This window comes from Pseudophryne corroboree, chromosome 9 (genome assembly GCF_028390025.1).
Source record: "Pseudophryne corroboree isolate aPseCor3 chromosome 9, aPseCor3.hap2, whole genome shotgun sequence".
Taxonomy (NCBI): domain Eukaryota; kingdom Metazoa; phylum Chordata; class Amphibia; order Anura; family Myobatrachidae; genus Pseudophryne; species Pseudophryne corroboree.
Window position 1 is genome coordinate 254552180 of NC_086452.1, and position 18437 is coordinate 254570616.

Consider the following 18437-nt stretch of genomic DNA (forward strand, 5'->3'; position numbering starts at 1 on the left):
CATTACTGAGCTCTCTATACTCTACACTATTATTACTGACCCCTCTATACCTTACACTACATTACTGATCCTGCTATTCCCTACGCTACATTACTGAGCCCTCTATTCCTTACAATGCATCACTGATCCCCCTATACCTGCTACTACATTAATGAGCCCTCTACACTGTGTGTGTGTGTGTGTGTGTGTGTGTGTGTGTGTGTGTGTGTGTGTGTGTGTGTGTGTGTGTGTGTGTGTGTGTGTGTGTATATATATATATAATATATAAGAGATGAGCGGGTTCGGTTTTACTCGGATTTACCTGGATCTTCCTATTGGCTCTTGGGCATCACGTGTTTTGGTTAGCCAATAAGAAAAATCCAGAAAATCTGAACTTGTGATAATTCTGGCATTAAGAACCGACTAAATCCAAACCCGCTCATCTCTAATATATATATATAGTAAGGCAAAGGGAAAAGGAAACTAACAAAACACAGAAACATTGGGGGGTAGTGAGTGGTGGGATTGGGAAAAACTGCTTTAAGTAGTATTGGAACTGTGTTGGGAAACTGGTGCTGGCATTGTAGTGACAGTTGACAATCATCCAGGCAATCTGGAAAGGAAAAGGTTAATTATCAGCTGGAGAGTAAGGACACATGCACCAGTGGTGTATCATACATACGCTAACCTAACATTCATTAGGATCATGGGGGTTTAGAAGGCTTTTCTGAGTAGGCATCATCTCATATCCTGAGCATGTGTGAATTTTTTTCCAATTTTCATATACATGTCATATAAACACTAGCAGAGGGCAGTATTGGATAAATTAATAATAAGCAAATGGTTACAATTTCTACCCTTTTCTAAGAATTTAGCAATCGTCTTTGTTGTCCATGAGAGTGCAGGTGCTAACCTTGGAATTAGTATATTGTAACATTTATAATAACTGGAACTTTGGCTCATACAGTTTGCTGAGAAGTATGTGGGAATGGAAATTAAGCAACATCTGAGCCTTAAAGACAAATCTTCATTTCCAAATGTCAGTATATATTTGAACACAATCGTTATTTTGCATTTTAACTCTTTCAACTCTTTAATCACACACCCTCCTCCCCTCACCCCTGACATTGACAACACCATCACACATTCAGCCCCCCCCCCCCACAACTCTGTTACATGAATATCTCCGCCACACACACTGACGGCACACACACTATACACAAATTCCCTCCTCCACACTAACAACTATTAAAGATTTCATGGGACATACAGTAGGCTCACCATGATGTCTCAGCAGGTGGCAGGCTCTGGCTCACAGCACAGAGGTTCCACGGGCAGTACTGGGACTGTCACATAGGAGCAGTCGGTTCTTCTCTCTCCTCAGGAGCTCAGTCAGGGAGGCAGGATGCATCGGATGGATGTTTGAGGCCATGCCAATGCCAGGATATGCTGCTGCAGTGTGCTCAGCTGTCAGTTGCTCAGTGCTCCATCCTTTCCCACAGCTGCTCCCAGTTTTCCATGCACCATTCTTTGACACTGGAAGGGAACAGAAGCACTATTAGGTGTTGCAGGTTGTAAATTTGGCCAGCAAGAGCAGGCACTGGCAAGTTGACTACAACTGCCTGCATGCCCACATGCTGGGATTCAGAGTGCTAGCGGCCCCACAAGTACAGTCACAGGGGGCATATGGCACCCTGTCCCTGGCATAGACCATCACTGGCTCTGATTGTGAATTACACACAATCAGAGCGGCCTAGCAGCAAACTCTACCTGCCTCCTAGCATGCAGCCAGACAGTGAATGGCTGTTGGCATGCTGATTGATGGGTTTTTTTCCCCATTTATTCCCATGGATGTATGGATAGGGGCCCCAGTACATTGCTAAACTCAGGGCCTAGAATGCTGTTAGTAATGTCCTGAGTGCCAGCATATTCCATTGTGCTTTAAAGTACAGGAACAATAATCTAACATTAATGTCTAACCCACAGCTCCAGAAATACAATAGAAAACAAACAATAGGATCCTGAAATTACTGTACAAAGAAAGGTTCTTATCTGGAGATCAAGAACATATACACATACAGAAAAATTAATTACAAATATAGATTAAGTAGCAACAAGTATTCGATTACAATCACAATATGAGAAAAAACCCCAAGATGATAGCCCAACGTTTCTAACTCATTTCTGTCTGCGATGTTTATGACTCTGGGGAAAATTTGAAACAAAAAAATACTTATTAAATATATAATTTCAGAGCCAAATAAGAAACGTCCTGGTGACAATGATCCTGAAGATCCAGATAACCCTCCAGCAGGTGAGGGAGTGAAAACATAAATATTTAAGCATACTATTAAAGTTATTTGTAATGTATAATAGTGTTCTGTACATGTTATGCTTACAGTATCTACAATTTGTAATAACCTTCTAAAATTAATCATCAAAATACAATTTTCATTTTACCCCTCTAAGTGACACCGAATCAGCTGTCACTTTACAATCTATTTGAAAAATGACAGGAGCTGATTGATTGGTACTCTGGGGGAAGCGTAGGATCCTCCATTATGGGGGAGAGGCGGTATCAGCACACATTATGTGAGCTATACTGCTCCACCATGTATGACACTGTTGGTTTGTGCTCAGTGACGCTTAGTGATATTTCCCTGTCATTATCAGCGCTGCTATCTTTTAGATAACACGCTGACATTCAGGGCAATGTAAGAACGGTCAGTAGTACTGACCATTACGACACCTGCAGCTATCGATTTTGACAGCTACAGGTGTCGTTGTCAATTCACCACAGCAGGGACAGAGCTGTCCGTGGCTGTGATGGCAGCCGATTACGGACTGCACATGAGATCTTGCGTTGACACTAAGATCTCGCGCATGCCCAGTGAGCCGGCCGGGGCAGAGACACAGCGCATCAGCACTAGTCTGATGCGCTGCGGGGAGTCTAAAAAGCGATCGCCGGAGGGGGGTGTTTTCATTCCCCCGCTTCGTCATCCGAGATGTTTTTACATCTCGGAGCCGCTGCTTCCTGCTTCGCCTTGGTAAACATGATACGTGCAAGTATAATATTTTTACCACTTTATCTCTCTCCAAGCTATGATATATCTGCCCCAAATTAGGGTCAGCTATTGAGACTTGGACAAATATGAAATAAGCTAAAATACATGAAATACATACACCTTTAGCAATGTTCTTATATTGGTATGCCTCTCCATTAATATCTGTTTATGCTTTAATTATTTTAAGTTTAATTTGGATGCTTACACAAAGTGAGACATATCAACAATATGCCTTAAAATTATACACAGTAAAAGATACTGATATTGAAGCCGCAGATGTACCTCCCGAAGGCGCTTTGCTGTCTACACCTATATGTTTATAACATATTGTTGGATAATTCAAGTGAAAGTAACTGATAACTCACTCTATGAGGCGGCAATAAAATATAGGAACTTTAAAAATGGCACTTTGTCATCCTCTAAAATTTTGCATGACTTTGCACTGTGTCTGCTCCTTAGAACTAATTTTAGTAAATCTTGCACTTAATTACAAATATATAGTTTTGTTTAGTTGTTTGTGCATGCTGTACACCTTTTTACAATTAGTCTTCTAGTCTTCATGCATAATGCGGACCCTTTCCCATAAAAAAATCATAAAAAAGGATAGTAAGTACAAAATCAGTTGTGTGAATTAATTAGAAATACCCCAAAAATTCAGAAACCGGGTCAATAGCTAATCAAATTTGATGGCCTTCATCAGATCTGGGGTATTATTGCGAGTTGACCACAATTCTAATATGTGGTTAAAATTTGCATTTTGCATTTATTTCGAACAATTCAATTAAAAACAAATTTTTTGACTGTGCGAACCAGCACGCTCACTTGTCACTAACCAGTTCATACATCCCACCTGTGTGTAGTCTGCCTCTAAGAATCTAGAGCATACAGTATACAACATGTACTTTCAGATCCAAATCAAAACCATCCTGTTTTGAAAGATGATGAACTAAGGAAACCCAAAACCCCAAATACAAAGGAAGAGGGTGAAGACCCAAAAGATACAGAAAAGTCTCCAAAAGGTTAGTGATATACTGTAAATGTAAACTTTCACATGTAAGATTACATTATTCATAGTATTTAGAGAGTTGCCATACTGTATTTCTATTTCCAAATATACTATATTATTATCTGGCAAATGTGATAAGTGTGGTTAGGCAATATGTTGTGTAAGTGAATGAAAATGTTACAGCCTGACAGTAGACAGCTCAATGCCAGGTAAGTTATAATACAGAACACAAACCTCAGGGGTGTACAGACATCTGTACAGAAGAAGGTTAATGGCTACTGCCATGGAATCATCAGACAGATTTGGACACTATCCACGCGTTCCCTACATCTGCCTTATATCACTACAACCCCACTGACAGATCACTGCAGCTCATACCTTTTTACTTAATGCCCCATTTATCATTAAATATTTGCAGCTTAATCGGGTGTTTTGGGAGGTAACTCCTCCATTCCCAACAGCAGCCGCAAACCCCATAGGTTTCTATGAGGGATGCAATGCAGTCAGACTTCCCAAGCTCTAGAATGCGAAGCATTACCAAGCTTGGCACTCGCACCTAACACCATCTGAAGATGGCATTTGCAGTTGTAGCCTATGGGCTGCAGATCGCAAACTTAGCCGACCCTGCTCACCATTGTTATTTACAGATGGAGCCATGCTAAATGTGGCTTCGTGTGCTACTATGTGCGCCCGGCGAGACACACCACCGGGAACGAATGGGACATGCATGCATTGTAGACGCACACGTGCCCCATTCACTTTGAATGGGAGCGTCCCTGTACACTCAGTGGCGGGCCACGGCGCTGGTGCACCTAGGCACGCCGCGCGCCCCTGCCTGCGATGCAGCCACGCTCAATGAACGTGGCTCCATCTGTAGTTCTGCCATCTATAACAACAAATTAGTTTCTTCTTGTGCAGGGCTTCATAGATGTGGTGCCTCCATATATTACTGAGTAATGAGTGTCACCAGAGAGATAAAGTACCAGCTAATCAGCTCCTATCTGCCATGTTTCAGGCTGTTTGAAAAATGACAGGAGATGATTGGTTGGTACTTTATCTCCATCCACTTTATCTCTCTCCAAGGCTTAGCACATAGACCCCTAATCTCTCTTACATATAATGTACAAACTAATAATAGGTCAGTCAAGTACCTGTGATATCTACCTACCAACTCTGTTTTTATACTGCACATTTCTTGCTACTGTATATATGTGCTTGGTTTTATATACTTGTGTTTTTACACTGACATAATAAATAGCACATTTACATCACCAAAATAATAACTGTTCTAAATTTCCCAGGGCCCAATCAAAAGCCACGCTCACCTAATAATGAAAAACCCAAAGATCCAAAACTGAAAGGTAATAACAGTGATGATCCATTGCAGGATCTTGGGGAGCAAGAACATAAAAATTGCAGGCTCACTGCGCTCACCATGCTGTGGGCACAGTGGTGTGCTACGCGTGCCACGCTATCTATTCTCCCTCCAGGGGGCTCGTGGACCCCCAAGAGGGAGAAGAACCGTCGGTATGCCGGCGGTCGGGATTCCGGCTCAGGTATGCTGGCCGTCGGGAGCCCGGCCGCTGGCAAAGTGAAGACCACCCCTCCCTAAATACCCTACAGAGTGGCTTAATTGTTGACACTTGTGTTCCCATGTAATACTGTATAATAAAACAAGCCGGTACTAAAAACAAAATCTAACGTACAGTATATAGAAGTCCCACTTGGTACAGATATTTATTAATGAAAATACAAAATCGAGTGTGCAGAAGACTTATTCACTACCAAAATACCTACTCCATATAAGCAGAGTACTGATCATGTGACCATCTCAAGTCACGTGACCAGGATCAACCAATGGTCATATACATAATGTGAGCATTGATTTGTAGGTTACAGTCACATGTTCCGATCCTTTTCAGGAAGTGTGTCCCCTGATGACATAGTCACGTGATCGTGCAATCAGCTCCTATCTGCCATGTTACAGGCTGTTTTTGAAAAATGACAGGAACCGATTGGTTGGTACTTTATCTCCATCCACTTTATCTCTCTCCAAGGCTTAGCACATAGACCCCTAATCTCTCTTACATATAACGTACAAACTAATAATAGGTCAGTCAAGTACCTGTGATATCTAAAACTTTGTTTTTATACTGCACATTTCTTGCTATTGCATATATGTGATTGATTTATTATACTTGTGTTTTTACACTGACATAATAAATAGCACATTTACATCACCAAAATAATAACTGTTCTAAATTTCCCAGGACCCAATCAAAAGCCACGCTCACCTAATAATGAAAAAGATGAAAAACCCAAAGATCCAAAACTGAAAGGTAATACCATTGATGATCCATTGCAGGATCTTGGAGAGCAAGAACATAAAAATATAGAGACACATACAGTAGCAATCACATATGCAGATTAAGTAGACGTCAGTATACATTTTGCAGAATAATGTCCATTTATCTGCATTTTATCATGTTTTTGGTAACAAATGTATAAAAAAAACCTTATGAAGCAAATTAAAGTGCCAGCATTAATGTTTGAATTCTTATTTCTATCATCATTGTTCATGTGTATGATTCCTGGACCCAACTGAAAACCAATAAATACTCATTTAATGTATTATTTCAGAGCCAAATCAGAGGCGTCCTGGTGACAAAGATCCTGAAGATCCAGACACCCCCCCAGAAGGTGGGAGAGTGACAACATGAATAAACTAGTAAAACTGGAAGGTTTAATACAGTGTTCTGTTACTATATAGAAAGGATAATGACATTGAAATGCCAATGGCACCTCATGAAGGCGCTTTGCTATTTAAATATATATGTATATCACATACTGTTGGAGATAAGTTAGAGTAAATATAACTGAGTTGAAAGTAATGGATAACAATCTCAGAGGTGATAACATATACTGTAAGTGCTTAAATAAAGCTCTACATATCTTGTATATCAAGAGTGACTTTGCACTATACTGTATCACTTAGAACTCAGTTTAATATCTCTTGCTCTTTAAAAAACATATACAGTAATTGTGATTTAGGTGTACCTCATTATAACTAAGTAGTTATCTTGCATAAGTGCACTCTTCCCTGTACAGAGTTCTAAAATAGGGATAGGGTGTATAACAGCAGTTGTGTGAAATCATTAAATACAGTATGCTTTAAAATGTCATACCAGGTCACTATTCAAAGGTCATCAGTTCAATGGCCATGATCATGTCTGCCGTAAAGTCACCAATTTAATTACATTTTGTTGCTCAAAATTTGCATTTATGATTTGCATTCACCAATTGCATTTAAGGTTTTACATTCATTTAAAACATATAATTTCACAATCATGCTGTAGTTCAAGATCACATCTATTTGAGTGTGTGAGCCAGTTCAATCATGCACGAATCAGCTTGCTCACGTGTGAACTGGCTCAGGCAAGGGTGAGCGTGATCAAATTTAGGACCTTATTCAGCTTCAGTAGCAGATTCTGCTACTGCTGGCGATGGCATTCCAGAGGCCGTACAGCATGATAAATGCCGCCCAGTTATGCAGTCACAATACACTTGCAATCACATCGCAGACCAGGCAAACTTGGGAAGCCCCCCTGCATATGCAGCCAGGTTGTGTATGCCGGCACTCCGCTGTCATTTTTTGCTTAGCAGCAGCTGCGTGTGACATCATGCAGCCGCCCTGAAAACGGTCTAGATACACCTACGTTGTCTGGACCACTCCCCCCAAAATGCCATGTGGACACCCCCTGATGCCCGCCGATGTCAATCACAGTGTGATCACATCCTTCTGGGATGTTATTGCACATTGAACGTTTGCGCACGTGCGCTACCAATGAAGGCAGTGGAAAATTATAATTACATAGAGAAGGGGATTGGGGATCATGTTTAAAGTATGTCTCGTGGATGACTGCTATAGGCAACAACCTATAGAGGTAAGTAACAATGTCTCAGTAGACATGAGAATAGAAAACGTAAAATAACACATGCACATATGTAAGACAACAAACAGATTATTATAATAGAAGCACTAGAGTAAGCGTGAGATACTTATAGTACAGGGAAAAACACACTGAAACGGACTGACTTTAACATGAGAAAACAGAACAAGACAGCAACACCTTTGGGCAGATGTATTAAGAATGGAGAAGTGATAAAGCAGTGATAAGTGCAAGGTGATAACGCACCAGAAAGACAGCTCCTAACTGTCATTTTTCTAATTTGTAATGACTGCCTGGAGCGTTAACACCATGCGCTTATCACTGCTTTATCCCTTCTCCGGGTTAATACATCTACCCCCTTGACCACAGGGAGCTCTAGGGAGCATTTTATGGCAGAAGGGAAGGAAGATGATCCATCAGCATGCCAAGGCATCAGAACCGGTATCACAGTTGCAAGGTTCAGAATACTGCAATGCCATCATCAAGGTCACTACCCCAGGAAAAACAAAGAGGGAGGGAGAGAAGGAGAAGGTGGTGGAGACAAAAAGAGACATAGCGTTCAAATCAGAAGCTTTTATAGAAGAATGTGTATTAGACAAGGATAGATCAGGTATGAGCAGCAGCAGGCCGAAGGATCCTCTAGCTTTTCATGTAGAGCCCTGCACTGTCTGCCAGGTATCCATCATGGAAGGAGGAATATCAAGCTTGCTTGGTCAATCCTCAAATTCCAGTTGTGTGCAACTTGTAGAATGAAGCCGAAATCCCATGTGTATTTCAAGTTGTTTTTTCAGACTTCATCAGTGAGGGACTTTGTAGGTCCACCATGTGCAGTGATTACTGCAGACACCCTTCTTGGCAAACTGTTCACAAGTTCCTGGACAAAGCAGGCGGTATGTTTTGCCATTCCGTCAGTACAGTGACAAACTGAGACAGTAAAGAAGGTCAAGTCGGTCTATAATGCATCCGTCTTTCCAATTCGTCCCAGAGGTTCTCAATGGGGTTAAGATCTGGACTCTGAGCTGACCAGTCCATCCGGGTCACCGAATTTTGGTATACCAAATACCTGTACACACAAAAATAATAAAAGTGGGCACTAGTACACTGGCTATGAGACACTGGTAATTCCTGAAATACTTCTCACTGACTGCAGCTTCACAATTTGACGTGCTGAACCTAAAAAAAAAATCATAAAATAGTAAAAAAAAACACAGAGAAGTGCTGTCATTGAAAGTATTATTGCAGTTTATTAAAAAAAAAATATTTTTTAATAAACTGCAATAATACTTTCAATGACAGCGCTTCTCTGTGTTTTTTACTATTTCTGTATACCAGTCCAGCGTCGCCCTGGAAACATGACATAGGCTCAGCCTACGACAATCTCCCTTTCAAACTCGGTTAGCACTGCCAGCAAGCCATTTTGTTGGCACATGATCTAATTAGTGCCTCTCTACCTGTTTTATACTTTTACCAACTCGTGTCTGCTGCAGGAGCACACCATTTCGCTTGCATGTGGTGTGTATGTGTGTGGGGAGTGTCCAATAACTTTTGTCTACATAGTGTACATTATTAGAAATACAGTATAGTACAGACAACCAGTTTAGAGAAGAGTGTATATAAGTGTAAGCTTTAAGTGAAAGACATACAGTTACTCTGCTGCTCTGTGTAATATACTGAGTAACTTGTCTGATAAAAATTTGTAGTTTTAAAGTCAAAGCTAAAAGTGATAGTTATTTATTTATAGATAATGAACAAACTGAAAATAATGTAGTCAGTACCTGTGATATCTACCAAACAACTTTGTTTTACTACTGCATATTTCCAATGACTGTATGTACAGTATGTGGTTTCTTTATTACACTTTTCTTTTTTAGTAGCATAACAATTTGCACATAAACATACAATTTATACATCAAATAATAAACTGTACAATTTTTTTTTAGGGCTAAATCAAAAGCCACGCTCCCCTAGTAATGAAAAAGACGGAAAGCCCAAAGATCCAAAAAATAAAGGTAATAACATTGATGATTTATGTGCAGCAACACTAATATTTGGTGCCAGTTTTGTAGTTCAATAGCACAGGTAACAGTTATACAGTATATACCTAATATTATCTTCTAACACAACACAACCCTAGAAACACATTCTAAAAGAGTAAAACAATTGGACCCCATATTACAAAGGAAGGTGGTGATCCTGAAGAGCATGAACAGAGACAAGTACATATATTCATATATAACAAAGTATTGCATACATTAAATAGACTTCAGTGTAATTTTACAGGACAATGTCTAATCATTTTGATTGTACCAAATTTACCAAGGGTATTGTTGCTATAGTATGCAATTTCAGTGGCAAACGCAGGATTTGCATGGGGGGGTTTCCAGAACTGGGCGGAGCCAATCACGGGGGGTGCGGACTGAGGTGACCCAGTATATGCTGGGTCCGTAAAACTAGTGTCTGTGTGTGTGTGTATATATATACATATATCTACACACACACACATATATATATATACATATATATATATATATATACATACACACACACATACATATACACATATACATAGCATATTAAACATGCATACATACATATATATATATATATATATGTATGTACACACACACACATACAGTACACATATATATACACATGTATATATATATATCATGTGTGTGTGTGTGTGTTTATATGTATGTATGTATATACATGTGTATATATGTATGCACATGGTTATATATGTACTATAATTAAAATAAAGTAAACTTTTATTGCACTTACAAGTGCCACCAGGAAGACAGCAGGCTGCAGAGGACGCTAGACAGCCATTAATAATACTCATGCAGCAGTGGAGGGGGTTTCTGGGTGCTCGGAAACCCCCCCCCCCCTGGGTGCGCCACTGAATTTTGTTTATTTATATTTACTATAGCTATTACAACAATATGTATCCCTTACACATCTTGAGATTTTTTTTAGCCTTTCCTGGTCTGTTTTGTGATGTAGGCTACCCACAATTTTAGTTGCCATTCTTTGTACACTCTCTAATGTATTTATATTCTTCTGAAGATATGGCCTCCAGAATTGACCACAGTGTTCTAGATGAGGCCGTACCAATGACATATACAGTGGCATTATTACTTCTTTCTGCTGCCGATTCCTTTTCCTATGCAGCCAAGCATCTGACTAGCCTTCCTCATTGCTTTGTTACATTGCTTACCTGCCTTTATTACCCCTTTCACATCGCACAAATAACCCGGTATCGACACAGCATATTGCCGTGTCGAAACAGGTCAGTGTGCCATGTGAAAGCTCCTTTGGTGAATTAGCGGGTCGCCTGACCCGGTAATTTAACCCGGTAAAAAAGAAGGGTTATTACCGGGTTGAATACCGGGTCAGGTGCAGTGTGAATGGGAGCCGTTCCGATGCGACACGGCTCCCATTCACAGCATAGGGAGAGGCGGCGCAGGAGATAAGCTCATCTCCCAGCGCCGCCTCCATGCAGGCACAATCTAGCACATCGCTCATTTCACCCGCTGGGTGAATTGAGCGCCCACACCCGTCTCCAACCCCCCCCATCCCCCTTCCGTCTGATCCCCCTCGCTCAGCACACATCGCGCTGTGTGCTGAGTGGGGGAGAGATGTGTGCTGAGCGTTCTGTGCTAGAAAATCTCTGGGCACATCTCCCCATGTGTACGGGGCATTAGAAACATTTTTTATAGCTGGTTCTGTAAAGTATGAACAACCAATGTAGATAACAGGAGCGTACAGTATATAAGTGTAAGCTTCAAGAGAACAATTTTCAAAGTTACTTTTTTAATCTGTGTATCATGCTCAGTACAGATGTAATAAAAAAAATACTAGGGTCAAAGTTTAGTCAAAGTTTAGTCAAAGCTAAAATTATAGTTCTGTTTTAAATAATGTACAAACTTGAACATAATATACAAACTTAATGTCACTCAATCTCCAACACTGACAAAAGCATGAACTCATTAAAAAAAAAAAAATATATATATATATATATATATATATTTATTATCTACAGAGCCTACTCCAGAGGGTTCCCGAGCATCTCCTGGTGACAAAACAAATAATCCCCAAAAGACAAAGACACCAACTGTTAAAGAAGAAGAGGATAAAGAAGCAAATGAAGGTATGATTGCTAGATTTGTTTCAATTGCTTTGAGTGTGTATAGACGCAGGGAAGCACAAATTCCCATCACCATTGGCCGGTCACATGAGTACTAGCTTTTGCCAGCCAAGTGGAACGGTCAATACAACAGGTGTTGTGTTTCTAATAGCAGTGTGGGCCACAAGGTGCTGTCATTCTGATTTCTTCTATGGCACCTCATGGACACAGAGTGCAGAGAAATCTGCAATGATGCTGGATTGCAATTCTCAGGGATGAGTGGTTGTAAGCTTGAGTGGGTAGGGACTGACGTGTATAACAATTATTCTACCTATACTGTGCTGCTTAATTGGTGCAGTTTTATAAATAAATGATAATAGTAAATTATAAATGTAATGTAATACAGTTTATAGCATGATCCATTTCCTATACTGCAACAGAACTGCAATGCCAGGTACACAAGGTAACAGGTATGTAGTGATAGCCAGTACAAATACACATTTTATTAATAACCAAATACTTACTACTCCTTCATTGCCATCGCTCACTGCAATAATACTTACTACTCCTTCATTGCATCGCTCACTGCAATAATACTTACTACTCCTTCATTGCCATCGCTCACTGCAATAATACTTACTACTCCTTCATTGCCATCACTCACTGCAATAATACTTACTACTCCTTCATTGCCATCGCTCACTGCAATAATACTTACTACTCCTTCATTGCCATCGCTCACTGCAATAATACTTACTACTCCTTCATTGCCATCGCTCACTGCAATAATACTTACTACTCCTTCATTGCCATCGCTCACTGCAATAATACTTACTACTCCTTCATTGCCATCACTCACTGCAATAATACTTACTACTCCTTCATTGCCATCGCTCACTGCAATAATACTTACTACTCCTTCATTGCCATCGCTCACTGCAATAATACTTACTACTCCTTCATTGCCATCGCTCACTGCAATAATACTTACTACTCCTTCATTGCCATCGCTCACTGCAATAATACTTACTACTCCTTCATTGCCATCGCTCACTGCAATACCCTAGACTCTGTTTTGTGATAGTTTCACCAAAACAGGAAAGAATAAGGGTGGTGGCTAAATAAACACCTATACTTACTGCTAGACCGACAAAATGTATATATGTATAAAAACATATGACAGATGGCAAATTATGTAAAGTGCCAAAATGTTAATTGTGAGACAAAGGTGACATATATAGGTAACATTTAGGGTCACACGCCCCTTGTATCAAGCCATTAGGTAATGATAATTCTTTAATGGTCTGCTAATCCTTAGAGTCACACCAGTGGTGGAACTAGCGAGCGGTGGGCCCATGTTCGACAAAATGCTTTGGGCCCCACCCCCCTCATCCCATCCAAGTCTACCCCCAGGAGACGATCTGGTGAGGGGGACCTGCTCAGGGCCAGGGAAATGGATACCTAGCAACAGTGCCGTAATTAGACATTTTAGCGCTGTGAGCAAGAAACGGCATCGGAGCCCCCCCCAGTCCATGTAAAACAGGGGCGATGCGCGCTGTAGGCGGGTGCAAAAAAAATAGGGGTGTGGCTTTGTGGGGAAGGGGTGTGGCTACAAAATAATACCAATTCATATAACGGTGTACAGTAGTCTCCATTATTCAAATTACGCCGCACGGTAGCACCACTACACCAGGTAGAGCCCCTTTTACACCTTATGGCGGACAGATTCCCCTTTTTACACATTACGGCAGACAGCGTCCCATTTTTACACATTACGGCAGACAGAGTCTTCTTTTTTTACACATTACGGCAGACAGCGTCCCATTTTTACACATTACGGCAGACAGCGTGCCCTTTTTTATACATTAAAGCAGACAGTGTCCCCCTTTTTACGCTTTACGGCAGACAGCGTCCCTCTTTTTACACATTACGGCAGACCGCATTCCCTTTTTTATACATTACAGCAGATGTATCCCCCTTTTTACACATTACGGCAGACAGCGTCCCCCTTTTTACACATTATGGCAGACAGCCTCCCCTTTTTTATACATTACAGCAGACAGTGTCCCCCTTTTTACACATTACGGCAGACAGCATCCCCCTTTTTACACATTACTGCAAACAGCGTCCCCTTTTTTACACATTGCGGCAGACAGCGTCCCCTTTTTTACACATTACGGCAGACAGTGTCCCCTTTTTTATACATTACAGCAGACAGTCCCCCTTTTGCACATTACGGCAGACAGAATAAATAAATAAATAGATAGATAGATAGATAGATAGATAGATAGATAGATAGATAGATAGATAGATAGATCGAATAGATAGAATAGACATACTTACTGTTTCCGCTGGCTCAGGCTCCTCGTGCAGCTTCTGACAGATCCCGGGCAGCCAGGGAGAAGAAGGAGGAGGGAGAGGGACTCGGGAGCCGCAGTAGCGCTGTGTAATTGGTGGAGGCGCTGCTGCTGCTGGCCCTCTCCTTCACCATAGGCTGCCCTCCTCCACTGTGAATGCTGGGAAGCGCATCCCAGCATTCACAGCGGCGGAGGGCAGCCTAGGGTGAAGGAGAGGGCCAGCAGCAGCAGCGCTTCCACCAATTACACAGCGCTGCTGCGGCTCCCTCTTCCACCTCCTTCACCCCCCCGCCTCGTGATCGATGCGCTCCTCGGCGGCGGCACACAGCAGCAGCCAGGCAGCATGTAATGAGTCAGTTTGACTCATTACATGCCGCTCTGGCTTTGGGCCCATGGACAGTGGCGGGCCCCAGTGCAAGGCACTGCCTGCACTGGCGGTAGTTCCGCCACTGAGTCACACATCTGTGTAGTACAGAGGTTCCCAAACATGGTCCTCAATGCTCCCCAACGGTCCATGTTTTAAATGTATCCATGCTTGGCCACAGGTGACTTAATTAGCACCTCAGTCAATTTGATTTAACCATCTCTGCTGAGCCATGGATATACCTAAATCCAGGACCGTTGGGGTGCCTTGAGGACCGCGTTTGGGAACCCCTGGTGTAGTATATTTTCTGAGGAAAAATATTAGAAATCTAAGACCACAAGAGAACACAATAAGACAGTTTCCCAAACTCTGCCATTACAGTCCAGGTTTTAAGGATATCCATGATGGAGTACAGATGGTTAAATCAAATTGAATGAGGCACTATGTAAGTCACCTGGGCTTAAGCATTTTAAAACCTGGACTGTAACGGGTGAGTTTAGGAAACTGCAACAAGATGAGAAGGGCAGAACAAGGGATGAGCAACGGAAGCCAATGGTTAGCAACCATCAGTGTTCCCGATTTGATGGAAGTACATTGTCCATTAAATTGCGGGTATTAGAAGGTTGCCACCCATCGATTGCAGCCTTTCCAATGCCCATCTTATGGCTAACAGCTTCAATGCAGCTGCAGACACCTGGAAGTGGTGTCTGCAGCTCAGAAAATATGCACATGCATGAAGAACAGAATACTTCTGTGCATGCGAACAGAATAACCATCAATAATTATACAATTGGGAGGTTTGATGCAGTGGCTAGTAGCTTGATATCAGAAGCCTGGCAACCATATGATGCTGGGCTTCCGATGTCCATCCGTAGGTGGAAGTAACAGAATTCTGGGAAGGGAAATAAGACATATTACATTAAGTACCCTAGAGACAGAAGGTAAATATCATACAAACAGTTGTTAGAAAATTACTATACAGATGACTGTACATTAATGTAGCCAAAAACGTTACACCATGTTACCATCATGTAATATTCCCATAATTAGGTGTATCAAATTCTCAGGAAGTGGTGCCCTGCAGAACATCTGGTATTGGTAGCCTGACAGTGGTTCAGATGTATGTCTAATGAGATTAGGGAGAAATAGAGGCTAGTGGGAAACAAGAGACTGAGATTTAGGAGCAGGGTCCTCAGCATAACAACATAGTGATGCCTGGCTGTAATGAAACTGGTCAACAAATATTGTAGTGTTTCACTGACCTCTGTTTTAGGAAATGTACATTCAACTTGCTTTGCTATTGCAGATACAGATGACAACACCTCTTCATCTTCTAATCTAAAGAACACAAAAAAGCGTTCACCTGCAAATACAAACAAGAATCCAAAGAAGAAAATCAAGCCAGTGGGAAACACAGATGGTAAAAATAATGCGGAGATGAAAATAATATGTCATATGCAGAGAAATACATTCAAGATAGGCTGTTGCGAGTTATATTTGTAGAATTTAGGGTATGATTGTGTGGGACTCTAGCATGCTATGATTAGCCTATTGTCAAATTATTAATGTTCTAAAAGAGGCATTACCATCCCTACTATCCTTTTATTCAGATATTACACATGTTCTGTGGCTGATTCAATCTAACTGATTTTACACTTGAAGACAGCCAGCCACATAACATGTGCAATTCATACATGTCCCTTATTAGAGGGTTCTTATAGCAGCTCTAATACATGATTATATTTTGACATGACAGTATTTTATTTTGCATACTGCAGTTATTATCATTGTAACTTTTCCCACCTATTCCAACATTTCACACGTTTACTTGTACTGAAAATAATAGGTGGTTACATTACCACAAATTAAGTGACAGTGGTTGGCATTGGGTGATTGGGAGGTAGAATAATGCCCCTTTCGTTTCCTCACAGCAGCGCACACAATCTTCACACAGCCTTGTCTTTCAGTTGGAGTGTGGCCATGCTTGGTCACACCTCATCTATAGCACCAAAGCCTGCTAGATGTCTCCATGGTCCTGAGTATCACCACCAGTACAAGTTAACAGAACCATGGTGATGACAGCTATCATTTGCCATTGTATCACAATCATACAGTATTGAAGTGTTGCAGCCTTAAACAACTTCCATGTAAAGAATTTTCACTCTCTTTCATAGAACACATTGCTTTATCTATCAAGTCGCATCTCCATAATGCTGCTTTGTGGCTATACAATGCACAGAGCAGGGCAATACAAAAATAAACAACTCTGTTCTGATAATATAAAGACATTTGTGAGGAAGCCGGAAAGAGACGGCAATGTATTAAGTAAAAGTGCAGGAGTCAGTGCACAGGTCATGCAATTTGTTGATAACTGGAAGTCCAATAAGCAATGGAAGGGATTTATTAAAGTATATTTTACAGCACTAATCAGTATTTTTTTTTTCCCAAGAAGATCCATTCGGTGACCCGTCACCAGACAAAGGAAAAAAGAAGCGAATTACCATAGTACCAAAAAAGAAAAAGAAAAGGGTTATATACATAGATGAAGATGATGATGATGGTAGGTAAAATACATGTGTAAAGGAATGTGTTAATCTTTGTGTTTAACAGTTATATATTCAATGGAAGTCTTCATATATCTAAGACACAGGTTCTCAAACTTGATCCTCAGGACCCCACACAGTTCATGTTTTCCAGGTCACCTGTGGATTTTTAAAATGTGACAGTTGGTGATATACAGTGCACCTGCTGGATGAACTGGAAAATGTGACATGCGTGGGGCACTAAGAACTGAGGCCCAGATTTATCAAATCTTATAGGTAAATGTATTATAGCAAGAAATATGTAACCAATCAAATTGGAAGGGGCGCTCAAGCTGTGTTTCCAAACAATGTATAATAAGCAGCTGTCTGAGTGGGCTAGTCACGCCCACAATATCATACAAAACAGAAACAAACCAAAGTAAGACAGCGCTAACTGAGATGGATTGTAAAAAATGCAGTACTATTTATTAAAATAACATTGATTAACTAAACAATTTTATAAAAACTATTAAAATCTGATTTCACTGCACTCTTATATTATAGTCACCATACATATGATTATTGATCATTTGTAGTTTTGTCCAATGTCCCCGTGAGGTCCGCACATTTATTGTCCCGTATCCTGGGGTTGTGGCACAATCCCTGGGCCGATAATTACGCTGGAGGAATGTCTTATCCCAATTTTTAGGCAAGAGAATGGGAAATGTCCTCACCAGTGTTGCGTGTTGATTTTTCTGTTCGGTCCTTATTAATGGATGGGGTGCAAAGTTGCGCTGTTCGGCGGAGTCCTCAGAGATCCGGGCAGTATTGGATGATCAAGTGTAGGTGACACAGGTTCACACCTGACGCGTTTCTCAGCTGGCTGCTGCTTTTTCAAAGGTGACTGTAGTCCTAACTGGCAGTGTATTTATACCTAAGTTAATTACTCATTCATTACACCTGATTCAAAACAATCCATCTCTCAATTTACGTGTAAATGATTAAAAACAACAATTCATTTAGGATAGACTCAAGGATTACTAAAAATTCTATACAATTTGTAAACCC

General features: G+C 40.9%; 1 protein-coding gene across 15 annotated transcripts in view; it reads left to right on the forward strand.

The window, feature by feature from the left end:
• Positions 1 to 18437, forward strand: part of PRG4 (proteoglycan 4) — a 137463-nt gene that overhangs the window by 83789 nt on the left and 35237 nt on the right. For 12 of the 15 annotated variants that reach the window (XM_063940230.1, XM_063940216.1, XM_063940221.1 and 9 more), the window contains 9 exons: positions 2234 to 2293; positions 3953 to 4063; positions 5352 to 5411; positions 6321 to 6389; positions 6691 to 6750; positions 9941 to 10009; positions 12043 to 12150; positions 16154 to 16267; positions 17297 to 17407. In XM_063940230.1, coding sequence (XP_063796300.1) covers positions 2234 to 2293; positions 3953 to 4063; positions 5352 to 5411; positions 6321 to 6389; positions 6691 to 6750; positions 9941 to 10009; positions 12043 to 12150; positions 16154 to 16267; positions 17297 to 17407 — 762 coding nt within the window. The remainder of the gene's footprint in view (positions 1 to 2233; positions 2294 to 3952; positions 4064 to 5351; positions 5412 to 6320; positions 6390 to 6690; positions 6751 to 9940; positions 10010 to 12042; positions 12151 to 16153; positions 16268 to 17296; positions 17408 to 18437) is intronic. The other 3 variants (XM_063940217.1, XM_063940218.1, XM_063940222.1) reach the window with 3 other exon arrangements.